The 21,581-nt window shown below is 39.9% G+C and overlaps 1 protein-coding gene across 1 annotated transcript in view; it reads right to left on the bottom strand.

The window, feature by feature from the left end:
* MACROD2 (mono-ADP ribosylhydrolase 2) overlaps positions 1 to 21,581 on the bottom strand; it is a 1,879,699-nt gene that overhangs the window by 132,752 nt on the left and 1,725,366 nt on the right. Inside the window, exon 12 of the mRNA XM_045574651.1 lies at positions 1,640 to 1,702. Within this exon, the coding sequence (XP_045430607.1) occupies positions 1,640 to 1,702 (63 nt within the window). The remainder of the gene's footprint in view (positions 1 to 1,639; positions 1,703 to 21,581) is intronic.

The raw sequence follows: 21,581 nt of genomic DNA, 5'->3' as shown, positions 1-21,581 counted from the left end.
ATTTGGAAGAGCAAGAGGTGTTTTTTTGTTTTGTTTTGTTTTTGTTTTTGTTTTTTTTTCACATTGAGAGGTTCCCATAGTGTGGTAATGACACTATTGATCCAAAGGTGGAGAAGAGGGATTACATTTTATTTGCCTGTTAACAGGCAAGATGACCTCAAATGAAAAAAAGAAACTGCCTGTACTCAACTGATTAAGAAGAAAGAGGGAAATAAGTAAAACAAAGGTAAAATGTGTGTGCTTGCATGTACGGGTGCCTGTGCGTACATATGTGTAAACAGGGACAGGAAAATTCTATGTTGATCAAAACCATTTGAGACAGAGCAGTGAGTGAAAAAACCTGTGAATCCTCAGCATTCAGTGGATGGCCTAAACTGTCAGCAGTTAGCTGACTAATATTTATCATACCAACCAGTCAAAACGGTGACAGCTTTTCACATAAGACTCATCTTCCGTGGAGCATAATGATGTGTGGGTCGGGAGCCGGGTGGGGGCGTGAATGACAACAGTTTGCAGTATCAGAATTCATTTCATTGCAAGCACTGCATCTCAGCAGAGGGAGCCCACTGACCCTGGAGCAGCTGCGCAAGGTCCCTGCTGCCTTGCTTCACTGCTTTCTCTGATTGGCCTTCCTCAATTCCATCTTCCAGGTCAATAATAAAAGCCTCCAGTTCTCTTGCAAAAGTTCCAAGGTTAATGTAAGAAGTTTCCATTGCAAAACTTATCCCACCACCTGGTTTATTTCCAAGAGTTCAGCAAAGAGCCCAGGACGTGCCTGGCACACATTAGATAAAGCCACTATTTCAAAAATGCACCCCCCGCCACCCCAGCGCTCATTAGAACTGGGCGAATGACTTGCAACTAAAGAAAAGGGTAATTTAGTTTGGGTGGTTATGTTGATCGCTGCATAACCGTGTCTACCGTTTTTAAAAGGAGAACACGCCTGAGTACAAAGTGGGTAGAAAAGAGATGATACATTGAAGGTGATAATAATCTCTTGGGAGACTTTTGAACATTTTTAAACGTTCAGTTTGTAATCTACAGTCGAAGATCTGTAAACATTCAATTGCTACATCTGTTCTGTGGTGAACAGAGGGGATGTCAGGAAGCCTTCGGATCTCACTTCAGCTGTGTGTGTGGGGTGGTCAGGCTCAGCGACACCACCTCCCACCACACACAGGGAAATAACCAGACATGCGGCTCTTCACAATGTAATGCAAACAGTAAGGAACACGCCGCTCATTGGGAGGGGAAGCCTCTCACTTAATTCTTTTAAACAGTTTTTATTTCTTCTCCCCACCCCAAATCACATCTGCTCATTCAAACCTGCCCTAAGTCAGCCACGCTCTGACTTGGCACTCCAACCTCTGCTCAGCCCTCCTAGATCTCTGCTAAGCAAGCTGTAATTACATGGAAGAAAAATGGAATCAGTGAATGAGACACGACAATGTCCCCTTCTGAGAGGAAGCCCTGTGACTCCGAGTTAATAGAGTTGGTGGCTTCCTGAGGGAGACCTGAATGGAAGTGAAGTTAACCTGGTGAAAAGGAGAAGCATTTTCAGAAAACAGAACTGAGTAAAGTCGTTGTTCACCTCTGTGGATGAGGCCTAGGAGACTCTTCAAAAGAAATCTGAGCCCACCTGCTTCTTGGCTCGGCCCCTCCATGTCTTCCGCGCTTTGCTTTTCCTCTGGACCGTTCTCATCTTTCAAGAAAACCACAGAGGGAAAACATTACATCAAGTCAATTTATAAAATATCTCTTTATGGCTAATATGCAGCACTGAAATTAATTGTAACCAATGTAGCATGACTCCCCATAAAGCAAGGTAGAGAGATAAATCAGAGGTATGAAACAGAAAAATTACCTACATAAAAAGGTACATTCATATTCCTCCCTTCCACACGATTTGCTTGATGAAATGTTGAACTGCAGTAAACAAAATTCACTCAGCAGTTCTAGTAACATCTCTCTCCTAGAACAGCATTTCCCAAAATGCAATACAGATTTTAAACCCAAATTTTCCTCCCTTGATTCAAGCAATATACACTGTGTAAGAAAACTTGGTTAAGTTTATATGTCCTTTATTTTCCTGTTTGAAATATATTGTAAAAATATCTGTTTTTATTTAACAGATACATTAAAGCCTAACATATCTACGCTATGAATTTTTTTTTGAACAAATTATGGTCAAGTTTACACTATCACACATAAATACTTGAAAAATAATTGGGCAGCTGCAATGGTGACTATCCGCTAGAAACTAACATTTACTTTAAGCTTAAAAAATATATTTCTGTGAATTTATGCATAGAAAAACAAATGTTTCAAAGGCAAATAAAGGAATGTTTTATAACTCATTGCTGGGAGGCTTTCCAAGCCTCTTTTTGTTTGGAAAAAAATTTTTCAATGATAAATTTATATAAAGATACAGAAACAAAATATAAAACAAGTAAAGTACAGAAAACAGAGACGCAGAAACTATCAGCATACTTTACTGTGTCCTTTGTCTATCGGGAAGTGAAATCTCTCTCACCTTTCCTTGAATCCGGACTGGTGCTGTGACTTGCTTAGGCAAATGGAAACATGGAGGTGATGTAGGCCCTCTGAGCGAAGGCCACTGAGAACGAGTAGCATCTACTTTCTCCCCCTGAGAAGCCGGCTGTCATACTGTAAAGACGCGCGGGCTAGTCTACCAACTAGAGAGAGTGAAGGGCCACACGGCAGAGCACCAAGAAGCTAGAAATGTGAGTGAAGCTTTTTTATACCCTTTAACCCAGCCCAGCTGCCAGCTGAATGCAGCTGAACGAGGCCTCAGCCAAAGACACAAGGAGCAGAAGATTCACCCAGCTGAGCCCTTTTAAAATTCCTGACCCACAACCAGGCCCATATCACTTAACCTTGTTTTGAGTGCTTTGACCCACCATCTGCTATTCCTACCAACTCTTCATCCAGAAGCAAGAGGATCATGAATTTTCCCCAGAGGAGAACTCAACTAGCAGAGCTAATACAAGTGCCTCAGAGAAACAATGGGAAACATTTCCCTAAGCAGCTCTGGAAAATAACCTAGTGAGGAGAGTAGCAGATGGGAAAACATTCAGAGTTGACCTGGCTGAAAAAAAGTTTATAATAGAATGACGAAAGTAAACGAATAAAAAGAGTGACAGTAGGGAAGAAATGCTATAATTGAATACATGAGTGTGGGTAGAATTATGTCTGCCTTGCACTGGGGGACAACTTAGGGGATATCGTCTAACTTTTAATATGAGGACTTGCGGCAGCTCTATAGCTACCTAACTCCAATGTTCTCCATTGGGTTTTTACACCGACCACATGATGATCTGACATTTTCTCTCTGGCTCTCTGAGTGGGCCAGGGCATTGGCTTTTGCTCTGGGAATGAAACAGCCATCCCAGCTGCTCTTGCTTCCTTAATGAGGCAAATTAGTTCAGGAGCACGTGTCAAAAACATAGGTCAGTATTTCCCCTCTTCCTCTCATCAAACAGGCTCAGAGTCAAACAGGAAAAATCTGCCAACTTATCTGTCTCACCCAAAGACAGGCATTTTAGCACAAATTTCGCTATGGGCTTGAAGTCTACAGTGACATGTTGCCTTTAAAATTAGTCTAGTTACCACATCTCCTAAGGAGTGGGGGTAAAACACTTTCTTGTGAAGAAAGGAAGGAAAAGAGAATAATTAAGTCATAGGAAAGTGAGAAATTGGTTCCAGTAGTTCTAAATGCATGAAAATTAAATTCATGGGCAGATCCCTGAGTCAATACAAACCAGTTTGGCTGTCTTCCTAGTCTACTGTTACTGAGTTTGTACCTTTATCCTCACCTGCCATCCCATTCCCTCATACAGCCACTGAGTGGCATGCTTTTGTTTTCCACTTTGAGTCTTGGCCAAACAGTGTTCTGGTTATAGCATTTCTGCCTTTGGACAGAAAACTCAAGAGACACTTCCCATGTTTATCACGGAAACATGCATTCTAAAAGAATGCTGGATTTGTCATTGGAGTCACATGCCCTCAAATGAAAAGGGTCAGGTATACTGCTTTCACCAATTTGCAAAGACATGCATCTGCAAATCCAGCAGGGGGACCCAGTGTAGAAGTCTTACTTTCAAAACCCAGTTGATGCATTCTTGGGCAATTAGATTAGCATTCATTTCACTCTTTTAAAAGGACAGTTTGGCTGACTTATAACTTTCCATCCATTTTATATGCCTCAAACGATTGAGTTCTTTGTGAAACAGTGAGCTTCTACTGGTAGGAAAAAAAAAAATCTCATTACACAGTTACCAATAAGGATTTTATAAGGACAAGCTTTTTTTTATCAGCCTTGTTTGTCTAGTTATATTCATAGGAAGCACATAAACATAAAGTTGAGTGGAGTGGGGAATCTAAATATGTGGTTTTTAGAAGGGATTTACTAGTAAAAGGCGTATAATAGCCCTGGCTGATTTGGCTCCGTGGATAGAATGTCAGCCTGTGGACTAAAAGGTCCTGGGGTTTGATTCTGGTCAAGGGCATATGCCTGGGTTGTGGGCTTGATCCCCAGTAGGGGGCGTGCAGGAGGCAGCCATTCAATGATTCTCTCTCATCACTCTCTCCCTTTCTCTCTGAAATTAAAAAATAAATAAATTAATTAATTAATTAAAAATATATATATAATAAACATGAAGAAATACAGGAAAATAACATACTATTTGTTAGCTTAAAAAATGTCCTACAGGAGCTGAATTCTCTGTTAATACACTAAAAGGTGATTATTTACTTCAGAAGATACATTTCCACAGCATTGATGTGTCATATGATGCTTTATTTTCCTATGCCCAAGACCACAGTGACCTGCAAAAATTCTCACTGTTTTAACCATATGCAAGATATTTCAGAAATTTTATAGAAATAAAAATGAGAGACTCTTGCTGTAAAGTGAATTCATGTAAGTGGAAGGAAGGTACCATTGGTTGGAAGATGATAAGTATGCAGTCCATGTGTCATTCTATATGAGAAAGTTTTATAAGGACAAAATCTCAATGCCATGGCCACAAATTACTTTCCTGATATCTGTAGTTCCTTTTGTGAACTGTGCGTGGGATCAAAAGTAAATCAGAGCAGATCCATCCTTGCAGCTGTGGAAACAACCTGCTGCTTGCTGCCTGCTGGTGCACTATTGCCATTTCTTACAAAGCTCCCTGGATTTCTGGACATGGACAGAGCACAGGCCATTCAAACACTGTGGATTGCAAATTGGATTATAGACTCCAATTCTTCCATTTCCAGTAATGTGTTTTTTATGCATCTCAGTGTCCTCCCTCTGTAGGCAGAGAATACTTCTCACTCCATTGATGTTGGACTTGACCCCAAGTGACTTGATTTGACTAATGAAATATTAGTGGGCACGATGTGAGCAGGGGGCTTAAATGTGCTGCCTAATTGAACTTGGTGCTAGTGCTTCTGACACTTGCTGTGATAAGAATGCCCGTTAGCAATGGTTTAAAGAAGAGGAGAGATATTATGGCGCAGACTTCAACTGGAGCCAGAGTTTGGAGTTAAGCCCAGGCAAATCACACCTTGAAAATGTACTGCCCAACAGAGCACTACCTACATCAACTGAGCCATAGCCAACCTGTACCACCTGTGACCATGAAAAAAGATATTTCTGTTGTAAGGCACTGCATTTTGGAGTGATTTGTCACACAGTATCATTACAGAATAGCTGATTAATATAAATACTATAATATTATTTTTTCTCAATTCAGGAGAGCTTAAAGATTTTTTTAATTAGCATTTTTTATTTATAAAAATTTAGTCTTTAATTTTGTATTTTTGACAACCAGCTACATTTTTGTCTGGCATATTTATAAAAACTCTCTAGAGGATACATGCTTGAAAAATAAATGAACCTTATATAAGGGGGGCTCGCTGTCAAAGAGGATGTACTGTCAACTATGATAATTATATTTTATTTAATTGAGCCATGTAGGCAGCAAGATACTAGTTACTACTAGCTAACACTTATTGAATATTAGTTATGTTCTACTCAATGTCTATATACTTTGAAAAGATTATAAAATTGAATTCTGAGAACAACTCAGTGAAGTTGACATGATTATTATTCACATTTCATGAATATGGAAAATGAAGTGCAGAAATGTTAAGTAATGTGCCTAAGGGCTCACAGCTAGCAAGTGTTGGCAGCTGGATTCCAATCCAACCAGCTGATGCCAGCACCCAATATTGATTCCTTGGAAAAGCAACTAATATTTATGTCCGGGTAAGATATTTTCATTATTGGTCAGCAAAAATGTGGGAAAATGGTATTTAATATGAAAATAGAAGAACTACACTATAGCCTCATATAGATTAACACAGAACACTGAAAACATGGATAAATTAGCTCTTCTGACACTTAAACCAAGTCAGTGCAATGCTGTAATTTCAGACATATTTCTTTAATGCTAAAGGTATTTTTACTTGTGCATAATTTTAAAAAACAGAAAGTTACAAGAAACTTTGTTTTCCTGAACCATTGAGAGCAAATTTGGGACATAATCACCCCCATTAGCCCTGAATACTTTTAGTTTATTTTTTACAAATAAGGACATTCTCTTCCATAACTATGGTGCAAACAAATTTGAACAATTTTCAATAATATCTTTTATAGCAACTGGGGATCACACACTGCCTTTAGCTGTCATGCCTCTTTAGTCCTCTTTAATCTGAAACAGGCAAGCCTCCCCATCCCTGGCCAACTTCTGCACTGGGTATTTTGCATTTCTTGCACCTTGTCCCCTTTAATGTGAACACTGACCTTGCTAAGCTCTTCCTAATGGCTTAGGAAAAAGGAAAGGAAGGAAGAAAGGAGGGTAAGAAGAAAGAAAGAAAGAGAGAAAGAAAGAAAGAAAGAAAGAAAGAAAGAAAGAAAGAAAGAAAGAAAGAGAGAGAGAGAGAGAGAGAGAGAAAGAAAGAAAGAAAGAAAGAAAGAAAGAAAGAAAGAAAGAAAGAAAGAAAGAAGAAGAAAGAAAGAAAGAAAGAAAAAGGAGGGAGGAGGGAAGGAGGAAATGAAGGAAAGAAGGAAGAAAAAAAAGGGAAGGGATGGAAGGGAAGGAAGGAAGGACCAGGGAAGGTTAGTTTGAAACATTTTGTTCTGGAACTCATTAGCTGATTGAGTTATTTTAATAGATTCATCTTCAGAAAGTAAGTTCCTAAGTTGGCTGCCTCATTATATTCATGCCTCACGTACCTCCTTAAGTGCAATTATCATGACATTGTAACCGTTATCTGAGTTGGACTTTTATCTACATTTTTAAGGATGAAGAAATCAAGGTTGCAGAGGGTCAAGTTCCCTGAAGTCCCACAATTAGTGGCAGAGCTGGGACTTAAACTTAGGCCCAGATATGCCAAAGTTTGAGGTATCTCTTTCTTGTCTTGAAGATTCCTGTGACCTCTTCTGACCCTTGAGAGCTAAATTGTAAATCCTTGGCTGAGAGAGATGCCTCGCTGTTCCTGTGTTGTCCTCAGTACCCAGTACTGTCCTAAAATCTTTGGGGTCTCCACAAACACTTGTCACGGAACTGAGAAAGAAATGTCATTTTCCCCAAGCGGTAATTATTATTATTATTATTATTATTTTGCTTGAAACATATTGTAGCTCTTGATGTAGAAAAAAACACCTGGTGTCTATTTAGCCTCTGGATGAACCTCATTAAATGGTAAGTTAAAAATGTCACATCTCTTTGATCACACATAATGGCTCCTAAAAGTCAAATGTAGTGATGTTCAGGGAACACACGGAGTTCAAGTCCATCTGCTTTCACCACCCATGCGCCAGCATCCATCCCTCCCTCCTGGGATGTGATAATGACTCCAATCATGCTTTCCTCCTTCAGCTCTGTCTTCAAAGTCTATTCTCAACTGAGAAGCCACATTGTTTGTCTTGAAATGTTAGTTAGATCAGACCATTTCCCTGTCAAATGCTCTGAAAAGCCCAAAGGCATCAAGGCCCCATGTGCTGAGGCAATGTAATATGTTGTTTTCCTGCCCTGACCTCTTTCTAGTCTCCTCCCACTTACTCTGCTCCAGCTGCTTTGGGCTCTGGTACTATTCCTCCAGCACACTAGGTCTCTGCTCTCCTGGTCTTTCTACCACCCATACCCCTGCCTGGAGTGCTTTCCCTCAGGCACTTCAAGTCTCGGCTCACCTGTCCCCTTTCCAATTAGGTCTCTTCTCCCCATCCACACACATACACACACACACACACACACACACACACACACACACACACACACCATTCTCCTTATCCTAATATACTTTTTATTTTTATTTTCCCCTGCCCCAGTTATTTTCACCTTCTATAGAATTTAGATAGGTATTATAATCATTGTTTATGTCTGTCTGTTCCCATTTGATTGTAATGCCTTTAAGGCAAACATCTTTGTTTGTGTCATTACCTGACTGATGTACCCTAAATACTTAGAAGAGTCATATGGTAGGTGTTCAATAGGTGTTTGTGAATTAATGAAATAAGCTCTTCTCTTACTTGGCCTTACATGGCTACCTCACAAATTAACCAGGAAAAAAGGGGAAAATTATCTTCTAGTAAAGACTATTAAAAATATACTCATGAAATATAGGTTACTTATGAAATATAAAGATCATACAATATGTGGGACAGACACAGAATCCAGGCACTTGTTATGCTATACCTATCACCATTTTATATTCATACTGGAGCAGTTAGTTAAAAAAAAGGAGTCTCTTCCCCAGGCTAGTGAAGATTATCTGTGGAACTTGTTATGACATAGTTATACAGACTAGAGAGACTGAGAACCTCTTAAGATGGTGGGGCATGGATAGTCAGTTGGAAGTGTTGTCCTGGTTGCGAGAACCAGTTCTACTCAGAATAAACTCAGATGGTATTACAAGCATGCCTCATTAACAGAGTGAATATAAAACCTTCAAGTTGATCTTCAATTATCGAGCAGAGAAGTCAATCATCTTGGTCTTGCCTTTTTCCAGAAATGTCCCTAAACAGCATAGTTGTCCAATAGAGGGAAGAGGAAATAATTGAACCTGATGTTTTTAAGAATATGTGTTTGTCAGGGGAGACCTAAGTGTGGCACATGTTGAGAAAAGAACACATATAAGAGAAGAACATGCATCTGTTCCAGATACTTCGCATGATCATAGGGTAGAGTGCCAATTGTTCAATGAGGTACTCAACACATACCTGCTGAGGGATTGGATTCTGCAGATTTCCACACTGAAGGTGTTATCCTGGTATACTAAAACTTGCCATGGCATATTTTGGTATAAAAATAACACAGGGCAATATCCCAAAGAGCTATTTTAAATATCACACATACCCTCTTAATAGGTAACATATGGTTCTCCCATATGGCATGTTAATACAAGTACTTTTACACTGATACAGTTAGTTTTAATCCAAGGATTTTCAAATAACTTACAAACAATGTCCATTAGAACGGTCATCCCTGGGGAAGGTGCAGAGCCTCACAGAGACAAAAAGCATCCTGCTTATAATCAATAACCATTAAGGAATGACAATAATAAGAAATATATTAATATGATATTTATTTTTAGGTTAAGGAATCAACAAATGGGAATCAAGCAACTTTCCCAAAGACTTTCAATGACTTCATGGTGTAAGTAGGGCTAGAAATCAACTTATTCCAATGCTTATGGCTATTCTACTAGCTGACCTATTTTGGTGAATTGACCATAGATTACACTAGTTTTCAGGTGTGTACATAACCTCATGTCTATGCTATAAAAGGGAAAATTATGGTGTGATAGACTAGAATAAATTTAGCATGATAGTATTACAGTGGGATTTCTTTGAGCTCTCTCTCTCTTCAGCACAACAACTGTGCTTTGTCATTAACTTTAAGCTCTAAAATATCTATTTCTCTGTATTGTCATTTATGTTTCTGAATTGAGATAACTGGTATGTCTACACATTTGTTTAAAACAGGAACACATTGTGCTCAATGCAGATGTTATCTGAACTGGCAAGAAGAAACATTGTTTTGCTTTTTTGTTGAAGAACAGAAATTATATTAAAAAAGTTCTTTGAATAGAAGTATCATTCCAGAAATAAAATCAAAAGCTCTCTGGTATCTCTGTCATCAACTGATGTTTGCTGAGTACCTACAAAGTTCAATATTGTAGAGAGGGACTAAATTAGCCTGTTCAGAAGACAAAAGGCCTTCCCTTCAGGAGTTGACAAAACGAAGATGGATGGAGTGGTTTCATGAGAAGCATGAAGTAAAATTGAGGCTAAAGACAATTACACGGAGGAAAATATAAAAATTTATCTCATTTCTGTAAATCTGAATAAATGGTGGGTATTTGAGCTGAATTAAATAAGGAATATCTAAATAAGTGCTTCAGTTACCCACTTCGCTTTATCCACAATGCTCTTTGGGAAATCACTGGTTAAGAATGTACAACTAGCCGAAGCTGGTTTGGCTCAGTGGTAGAGCGTTGGCCTGTGGACTGAAAGGTCCCAGGTTCGATTCCGGTCAAGGGCATGTACCTTGGTTGTGGGCACATCCCCGGTAGGGGGTGTGCAAGAGGCAGCTGGTCGATGTTTCTCTCTCATCGACACTTCTAGCTCTCTCTCTCCCTTTCTCCCTGTTAAAAATCAATAAAATATATTAAAAAAAAAAAAAAAAGAATGTACAACTAGGGAGTACAGGTCCCCTGAGGGAGGGGGTCATTTAATACATGAACATTTTAAGTTGCAAGCAGCCCCATATTATCATAGGAAGTAAAAACCTTAATCTTTGTGTTTCTATCCTGTATCTTCTTTGAAATGGTTGCTCCTTTAGTGTGGAGACATGCTAATTTAAGTGGTGAAAATAAAAATTTCAAGATTCTGGTTTGGAATTTTGAAGTTTAGGATGAAAGCAATTTATGGGTTTTCCACAATTCAGTATGAATGTTTTATAAAAATGTTCCCTTACTCAAATTATCACCCTATAGAGGATGAAAATTGACAAGCATTCCTAAGTGTACTATCCTACCAGATAAAAGAGTAATATGCAAATTAACCATCACTCTGCTATACCCACAAGCTATACCCACAAACCACACCCACAAGCCAATCAGAGCAAGTTTGCAAATTAACCTCAACCAAGATGGCTGCAGCCACAGAGAGCAGGAGGGAGGCTCGGGTTTCTCAGGCAATGGAAGAAGCCAAGCTTTCTGCCTGCCCTAGCCAGCTTAAGCCTCCACTCAAGGCTACAAAGTTTCAATTATAGAAGGCAAACAAATCCAAATAGAAATGGCTGCCACCACTGAGCAAGCAGGAGGCTCCAGGCTACAAAGTTTCAATTGTAGAAAGTAAATATATCCCAGATACCAGGGCCTCCACTTGGGTCGCTGGGGGACTTGGCTGGCCTGCAAACCACCACAGGCCCCTTGCCCAGGCTGCCCCATGTCCTAAAGGAACCCCTTCCCTGATCTCAGATGCCCTTCAGGGCAAACCAGCTGGCCCCCTCCCATGCACCAGGCCTCTATCTTATCTAATAAAAGAGTAATATGCAGATTGATCATCATCCTACACAATATGTCTGCCCCCATATGGTCAAAGATCCTTCCCCTATGTGGATACAAGATGGCCACCACAAGATGGCCAGCAGGGGAGGGCAGCTGGGAGAGACCAGGCTTGCAATGCAGTGCAGTTGAGAGGGATCAGACCTGCAAGGGAGGGCAGTTGAAGGCGATCAACCCTACAGGGGAGGGCAGTTAGGGGTAAACAGGTCGGCAGAGGAGGGAAGTTTGGGGAAAACAGGCTAGCAGGGGAGCAGTTATACATCAGTCAGGCTGGTATGGGAGTGGTTAGGGGGTGATCAAGCTGGCAGGCAGAAGCAGTTAGGGGCAATGGGGAAGGCAGGCAGGCGAGCAATTGGGAGCCAGCAGTCCTGGATTGCTAGGCCCACCGGGATTGGGCCTAAATGGACAGTCAGACATGCTTTGAGGGGTCTCAGATTGGAGAGGGTGTAGGCTGGGCTGAGAGACAGGCCTCCCCACCCCACCCCCACCCCCGCAGCCCCTGTGCATGAAGTTTGTGCACTGGGCCTCTAGTAAACTATAAAAATAGCAGTGCTTTCTGTTAGTCTTTTATTTATCTATCTTTTAAAAATGCAGAAATATAGTAATGGTTTTGTTTAACCAAATGTTTACTTAATATCTATTTGACATTGTACCAGAATAAATTTCTAACATATTATTCCATTTATTTTACGTGAAAATAATTCACAAGGGCAGAAACCACACACCTTTGAGCAGAGAGAGCATGTTTTATTCATGTGAAAATTTATTTCCAGAAAACTGCCTTCCTTGGGACCCAGTGCTTTCAGTCTGGAAGAACCTGGAGCAGTGGTTCTCAGACTGCTCAGTGCATCAGCATCCCTTGGGGAAAGGGTATGTTAAAATACAGAACTGGGTTCTGATTCAGCAGAGCTGGAAGAGGCCCGAGAATCTGCATCTTTAACAAATTCCCAGGTGATGCTGCTGCTGTGGTCTGGGCATCACACTCTGAGAATCACTGGTCCAGGCTCTGGAGTACTGAGTGGTAAGAACAGAAAGTATCATATGATTTATTTTCATTCATTAAATATAGCTACTGATATCTCATTCTTAGCTTCATTAATATTGTTGTTCATTTTCCAACTTCTTCTGACTCTCTCTGTAGCCACTAATTGAGTGAGTACTCCCTTAAGATCACAGTACTATTTCTTAGTAGAAAGAATAAATGTTAGACTTTTCATGAAATGAATATATAAAATGTACCTTTTCAATTTCACTGAAAATATTAAGCCACCTTATCTTAAAATGAATGCATTGGTGAAGAAAATGTTGGGAAGGTTTCTTCTGTTCTAGATGCTGTGTGGGTGCTACATAGAGAGGAACAAAGATGGGAGCCTATCCTGCATGGAGCTTTCTGAGGAAACAGTGAGTGACCCACAACCTGGGTCAAATACAACAAACCCTGTGCTGGCAGAGGCAGGGAAGGCTATGGGGGATCTTTGAGGAAGCAACCAAATTCAGTCCAGAGGGTTCCCGGTAATCTTTCAGTAGATTCCTGACCCAGCTAAGACCTTTGTCATTGATCAGGTATTTACTGAGCAACCAGTGTTTATCACTCTCTGTTGTTTAGCGCTGCACTGCACTGTGTGATAGCAGCCAGCCCCATGTGGCTATTGGGCACTTGTAATTCAGGACTTCCAAACTGAGATGTCTGGTAAATGTCAAATACATGTCAGATTGTGAAGACAGCACAAAACAGTGAAAAGTTTCTTATTAACAATTTTTATATTGATTCTATGTCAAAATGACAGTAATCTGGCTATCCTGGGTTAAGTAAAATATTGAGTTAAAATGAATGTAACCTGTTTCTCTTACTATTTTTAATATTGTTCTTAAAACAGTAAAAATTACAAATGCATTTGTGACTTACATTTTATTTCTATTGAATGGCTCTGCTCTAGAGATTACTAGTGAGGGAAGGGACTCTGGAGCTCAGCCCAGTGGAGCTGATAGATATTGTAGCAGGGGGCCACAAATCCCTACCATTGTCCTTTGGCACTCACCTCTGATTTCTCTGCATTAATATCTTGCTTTTGTGCCCATTGAGAGGGACAACTCTGAGGCATATCCCACATCATCTCCCAGAGTTCTCCTTCAGGACCCAGTCCAAGCTGTCCACAGGACAATCTGTACCTGTATTTGTTTCCTTCCCTTTCTGTTCTTACTCCCCTTCCTCCCTCCTGGTACTTCCTGGGATCAATCATTAAATCAGCTGCTGCCCTTGAACCCTTGACTTAGGGAATATATCTGCAGGACCAATCTAAGCCATTTAAAACCAAACAATTTCACAATCATATTAACCCCCGTATTGATACTAATGGAGAGAAGTACAGGTTGCCAAGGTCATCAGAGGGGCCTTCCCCATGGAAAGGACATTTGAACAGAAAAATAAGGCATTTACTTACACAAAATTTATCCGTACAAATTAATGATGTAAAAAAAAGACATGGATGCGTACTACTGGTAGAGTGAAGAGCATGTCCAAAGGTCCCTATGTGAGAAAGATGATAGTATTGTTGAAGAGAGGGGGGTAGCCAATGGGACTGAAGTGTAGATGGTGAGTGCCACGAGGTGGAGCTCAATAAGAAATATCCAGAGAAAGGGAGTAGGATGAATTGAGGGAAAAGGGTCTATCCCACAGGTTGGGAAACAAGACCCAGGTGAAAGTGAGCATTATGTTTGGGGAGTCTCGGCGATTAAGCACTGCTGAAGTCCTGACAGCAAAGGCAGTGGAGCTAGGAGAGAAGCCGGACAAAGAACAGGTGACATTACAAAGGGCTTTGTGCCTTTGGTAAGAAGGGAGACACTTCCATGAAGGGACTGGGGAGCCATGGAAGAGTTCTCTCACACATAGATGCTTTGTGAGGTATGAACTCAGCAGGATAAGGGTAGGATGGGCAGAATTAAATGACCCATGTGATTAAAATACTTCAGGCAAGAGATAGAAGGGAAGTCTGAGATAAAGATGGCAAGTGAAGAAAGAGAGAACTGTATGGATTGAGGTGATCTTCAAGGAGTAAAATCAACTGGCTTTGGTGAGTGGTTGGATGGACTTGTGCAGGATGTGGAGTGACGCCAGTTTCTATTGCAAAAGCTCTGAATCCTCCCGTTTAACACCCATCACAACTTCATAGTGCAAGTATGACAACTATCCCGCTTTATAGGTGAAGAAGTGATGTCCAGATAGTGTAAATAACTCTTCCAAAGGTTCCAGAGCTAGTAGAGAGTAGAAACAATTTGAGCCTCAGTCATCTGCCTCCAAAGTAATATTTGTTAATCATCATGGAATAATTCTACCTAGAATTATAGAAATATGCAGCCTAGAAAAACTGGAAGTTGGGGAGTGATTCCCAAACCTGGGAACATAGGGGACATGTTGGTTTAAGGCACCTAGAAGAGATATACAGTAGATACATTTCAATGTATAGGAAGGGAAGCAAGTAGATGGAGAGGAAAAATAGCCCAGTAGAGATCCTTTCAAAATAATATTTAATGGGGGGGGTGGGTATGTGGGAAGAGACCAAAAAAATTGTATGCATATATTCATAACCCATGGACACACAATAAGGTGCTGAAGGTCTGAGGTGGGTCATGGGGGTGGGCTAGAAGGGGTTAATGTGGAAAAAATGGAACATTATGTAATACTTTCAAAAATAAAAATTTAATTAAAATAAATATATAAAATGCATTTCACTTTCAAAATTGAAAAAAAAAGTCTAGAAATTTGTATGAGAATTTTTTTAAAATGTGAAGTGTGCTAATAATGATACTTAAAAAAAAAAAGTTATGTGCTTAGCGGGTTTTGCTCAGTGGATAGAGCGTTGGGCCTATGGACTAAATTATCCCAGGTTAGATTCTGGTCAAGGGCACATGCCTGGGTTTCGGTCTGATCCCCAGTAGGGAGTGTGCAGGAGGCAGCCAATCAATGATTCTCTTTCATCATTGATGTTTCTATCTCTATCCCTCTCCCCTACTCTCTGAAATTAATATATATCTATATATATATCTATATATATCTATATCTATATCTATATCTATCTATCTATCTATCTATCTATATATATATATATATATATATATATAATGAATAGTTATGTTATTTGCTAAACTTTCAACTTAGCTTTCTTTACTTTTGTGACCTTCTCTGGGTTATATGTTTTAACTAATGGTCTGAAATAGTTGTTTCCAATATCTGTTCTCTGTCACAAATAAGAAAATATCCTACTGTAAGCCTTCTTGGCCAGCCTAAGTAAAAGGAGAACTCTAGCCTCTTTTATCCCATTTCTGCATATATCCTGTGATTTCCAGACGCATCATATTTCTGCCTTCTCCTACATGTGTTTAATATCTGCATGATTTCTTTCCCATCAGATTTCTTTCCCATCAAGCTGTGCTTTAATAAGACATTGGCTATCATTTTCAATTTAGTGTAAATTACTTTTATTTAATGATTAACCCATCACCTCTCCCAAGACTACTATAACACTCTATCCAGTATCCCTACTTATAACACTAGTTCTATAATTATATGCTGAGCATCAAGACCCCCTGGTATTCATTTAAATACTCCCAAATTTCTATAAGGTATATTTTAAAAAGTTGGGATCATACTTCCCTTTGAACTATATATACATCCTATATAATAAAGAGGTGATATGCAAATTGACCCTCACACCATAATACCATCACAAGATGGCAGCACACACAGCAGGGACAGAGTGGGGAGTCGGGGGGGTAGGGCCAGCGGCCACTCCGTGTGGCTTCTATGAGGGTTTCTGCAGCCCTGTGCAAGCCCCAGGGGCCCAGCGGCCAATGAGTGTAGCCTGGAGGTGGGGCATCAGGGCAGCACTCCAGGATTCCCAGACCCAGTGAGGTTCCATGGCATGTGGGGTGCGGGTCCGGGTCTTGTGTGATTTCACAGGACTGATCACTACTGTGTGTGTGTGTGTGTGTGTGTGTGTGTGTGTGTGTGTCTGTTTTATTTTTCCTCTATGCCAGTGCAATACCTGCAAGCAATGGATTATCTCTTCTAAATAATAATCATATTCATAATAACCACCTGAAACAATTAGTCATCAGAGGAAAGGACTAGGGAGATATTACCTAAAGTGGCTGATGTTATTTTAGACAAATCAATGTAAGTATCGGAAGCCACATCAAAAGACAAACAGGAACATCTGTTTCTTCTCTCTTGGTGGCAGAGTTGGCCACAGACAAGTACGTATTGCCAGTATGTACAATAGACATAAAAGCACCATGTGAATTCCTAGCTCTACAGTATTTTGGCATGTGCTTTGTGCTTTCTGCCAAATTGGTCAATTTGCAGAAGTCAGCCCTTATCTAATGTACTCTTTTAGAAAACTCTAAAGGAATTCCAGCTGTCTCCTCATCACCTGTTTATTTTCACCAAACATATAATAGAAATGAAAGTCAGTCTTCCTAGTGGACATTGACGACGTTGGCCTATCTCCTCTCCTGGCTTTAGGGACAGTCATTTGATATGTAGAGTCCTTCCCACTTAAACTAGTGAAGCCCCATGATGAGGCAGTGAATTCAGCAGAGAGCAATAGACAGAAACAGCCCACTGGTGGAGGGATGAGGGAGCACAAGCAATAGGGAAGGCCACAGGAGAAAATGCGCACCACTATAGCGTGAGAAAGCTTTTCAGGACTGTCTATCTTCTTGGCAGTTTGCTTATGGGAATAAATTACTCTGTCTCCCTAAGTTCTCATTACAAATGTCAGATGATCCCAGACATGGTTGGACCAATTTCTCTGTTTCACTCGAGAAGATCTATAGTTCTAGAATGTCAAAATGGCCTTGAGTTTTTTATATTTATGCTGTGAAGATTTTCTTCAGAAAACCCCAAAATAGCAGCTTTGTAATGAATGCTGCCTTGTGACTACAAACGTCAATAAAAAACATGTCAGTTTAGAGAAAACATGTTTTTGATCACATGACAATGTTTGGACAAATAATCAAATATGTGCCATACCTCTTGAACCATTCAAATGAGTGGCAAATGAATAATTTCATCAACAAGCAGCTATTAAATTTATGAATGGAATAATTTACAAGAACAAATAATTGTAGGAAGAAACATTATGTATTCAAAGTGAAAGATGGTCCTGCAAAGTCTGTCATATTAAACCTAATTAAAATATGATTTTGGTCAGTTTTAATGACACTAATAACGAGTTCTACTAGTACAAATAAGTTTAATAGGGTTCAACAAAGGTTTAAACCTTCAGTTATTATGATTAAAAAGCAAAAATATATACTATATTTATTATCCCTTTTTAAATAACTTATTTTATCCATAGCCCAAACTCCCCACTTATTGCAAGAGCTTGTCATTTTTTCAAGTAGCACTTTGAGACAGCAATTTTGTAGTTTGGAAATATTAGAAAAATAAGACACCAGCACAACTTTCTGGGATATCTGAAACATTAAATATGAACAGCTTTTAATTCCTCCCTTCAGTTTTCATTTCACCTAGTCTTGAATAAATTCATTAATCATGTACATATTAACATATTATGTTTCATTGACTTGTAAGCTAAATAATATATTTGTACTAATGCTCTGGTAAAATGAAAATGTAGATATTTTAAAAAAATTACATCTGAGGATTTTGATTCCTGTTGCTGATGAAGACATTGAATGCTTGTGTGTGTGTGTGTGTGTGTGTGTGTGTGTGTGTGTGTTCACTGTTGTTCGTGAAGCATGCTGTTATTAGAGAAGGCAGTGCAAACACAAAAAGTCATGGTATAAGTGGGGATTATTTTTCCCCCATTAAAAGCCAAATCTGACAGAAATTCCCTAAACATAACTACTGTCTTAGAAAGCCTTTCTGGTGCCAATATTTAGTGAGCAGTGAGGAATACTTACCGGTAGTCCTTACATTCTTCACTCTGCTTGTTGGAGAAGGTTATTGTTATTCATGTGATGGACAGAAATGCAAAATGAGTTCTCTGAGAGACCATAACCCTGCAGGTCCATAATTCTTTGCTGACAGTACCACATTAGTCATTTTAGTGACTTAATTTTTGAACCTGTTTCTGTCTCCCTAAAGGAACAACAAAAATCCTATGCAAAATGCATCCAACCAGAAAAAAAAAAGGACTCTCAGCTCTTTACCTCTAGGGAGAGAACTTTGAGACCTGGGAAAGAGACTCTGTTTATCATGCCTGGGCAATATGGAGAAGCACTTCTAAGTATTTCCCAACTACACAATGAACTTCTTTCTATGATTATTACAGAAGAGAAGTCAGCAAACTCCAGCCTGCAGCCCTGCTTTTGTACATCCTCCATGTAGGAATGGTTTTTGCATTTTTAAAATATATTTTATTGATTTTTTACAGAGAGGAAGGGAGTGGGATACAGAGTTAGAAACATCAATGAGAGAGAAACATCCATCAGTTGCCTCCTACACACCTCTTCTGGGGATGTGCCTGCAACCAAAGTACATAACCTTGACTAAAATTGAATCTGGGACCCTTCAGTCCACAGGCCAACACTCTATCCACTGAGCCAAACCAGTTAGTGGAGTTTTTACATTTTTAAAGGGTAATAAAAACAAAGAAAAAATATGCGGCAGAGGCCATATGGGGCCTGTGGAGCCAAAAATAATTCCCTTCTGTGCCTTTGCAGACCTGTGCTGATTTCTGTTTTAGGGCAACCTGATGAAATAGCGGGAGATGACAGCCTATAAGACCATGCATCTGAACGCCTTGTTGAGGGGGACTTATCCTTGTGGCTTAGAGATTAGCTTGACCCACTATTAAGATGACCTTAGACCACCTCCTGTCCACCAACAACATCCCTTTCTTCAAGGCAGCAAAGTTGTAACTCTGCCATGTGTTCACTTATTTCAAGACATCAGATAGTATTAAAAAGGATTTTTGTCTTAAATATGAGCTTAAGTCAAAAAAGGACTTAATATTTTAGGGGAAGGGCAAAGAATACAAGGGCAGAGGTACAGTCAAAATGGAAGAAAGTCTTATAATAGAAAATTAGAAAATGGAATTAGGATGATTTTAAAATATGCCCATAAAATCTTAGGTACTCCTCTCTTTAAGAGGTGGGGCTAAATTTGCCTCCCTACATGGGTACTGGGCTTAGGGACTTGCTTCTAATTAATAGAATTTGGCAGAGACGATGGTATGTGAAATGCCATGGCCGAGGTGATGATATGTCACTTTGAGATCAGGTTACCAAAGGCTGCCTCTTCTGTCCTGAATGCGCTCTCATTCTCTTTGTGCTTTGCTCTGGAGGAAGGCAGCTGCCATGTCAGGAAGACCCAGATCAGCCTATGGAGAGAGGCCCCATGCTAAACAATTGAGTTCTCTGGTCAACAGGCAACAATAAAGTTCCCAGAGCCAGCCTCCCTCAAGAGACAGTGTGTGGGGAGGGCATGAGGAGTATGCTTATGGAAACAATGAGCTAAGTAGACTCTACAAATATTAGATTTACCTCACCTTCAAGCAGGTATGAAGGATCACCATGGGTTGAGTCAATTCTCCTGTATTTATGGTGTGTTTTTTTTTTTCAGTCTGCTTTTATCTGCATAAATTGCAGCTTTTCACGATCCAGCCCAGTCTATCAAATCCTTCCTATTGTGTAGAAACTGATTTTTGAGTTTCTAAGTTCAGAACAGTATGTTGTTTTATTTTTGTTTTTCAAGAAATCCCAATATTGCCCACAGAGTGATTCTCTAGCAATTAAAGGCATTCACTTCAGCACTCTTCTTTCACTGTGTCTCCCCTCTACACTTACCTCCTTTTTTTTTTTTTTTTTTTTTTTTTTGCAACTTCACCAGTCCTTCTACCCATGTTTCCCTGCTCTGTGCACCTCAGGATATCACTGGCAGCAGACAAGCTGCCTCCCTCCCACGCTTTAGCTCAAAGAGCCATGGAAGTAAAATGTTATTCCTCCTCATCTGGACCAGTCCTCTCATGGGTACAAAGGGGAAACTGATATTGATGTAAGAAGATCCCCGTTGACATTTGGCATTAAAATGGTAAAGGTTGGTTTGGTCACTTTGGTTTTTTGTATACTGAGCATATACTATTGTGATACAATGAGGACTATATATTCAGACTTTGACCTCAGTTCATGGCATAAAGCTCTTAAAACCCCTGTAATTTTCTGAGTCATAGGATGGATAGGAGCATCTTTTGTTGTACATAATAAGCATTTTAAAACCATAATTGAGTTTATGCTGATGGGCGACTTTAGATGGACAGCTTCAGGATGGAGGATGGATGCAGAGGACTCAACCATGTTATTAGAGGGTTGGTACTTGCAGGCCCAGCCCTGACCTCTGGGGATAACAAAGGGGCTAGAGATTGAGTTTAATCACTAATGACCAATAATATAATCAACATCTGTTTAAGGGAATCCTCATAAATTCCCTAAATAACAGGGTTTGAAGACCTTGTAGGTTGGTAAACACTTCCATGTGCTAGCAAGTATTACTCCAACTCCATAGAAGCTCCTGCTTTTAAGACCTTCTGGACCCTATGTACATCTTCATTGGCTGGTCATTTGCCTCCTTTATAATAGCCTTTATAATAAACTGTTAAAAGTAGGTAAACTGTTTTTCCTGAGTTCTGTGAGCTGTTCTAGAAAATTACAAAACTCCAGGAGGGGCGGTGGGTATGAGGACCCCTTTACTTTACAGCCAGTCAGGAAAAAGTATGGGTGGCCTGGACTTACAGCTGGCATCTGAAGTGGAAGTAGTCCTATGGGACCAAGCCCTTAACATGTGGGGTTTGATACTAACTCTGGGTAGAACAAAGAGGCTGGAAATTGACCCTTTGTTCTACCCAACCCTGGGTAGTTGGTGTCAGAACTAAATTATAGAAAACTCAGTTGGTGAAGTTGGAGTTGGAGAATTGCTGATGTGAGGAAAAGACCCACACACTTGGTGACAGACAAGTTGTAAGAGGTCCTAGTAA

Source organism: Pipistrellus kuhlii, unplaced genomic scaffold (genome assembly GCF_014108245.1).
Source record: "Pipistrellus kuhlii isolate mPipKuh1 unplaced genomic scaffold, mPipKuh1.p scaffold_m20_p_6, whole genome shotgun sequence".
NCBI lineage: Eukaryota > Metazoa > Chordata > Mammalia > Chiroptera > Vespertilionidae > Pipistrellus > Pipistrellus kuhlii.
Note: the sequence above shows the minus strand (reverse complement) of the source record. Positions and strands in the feature narration are given on the sequence as shown.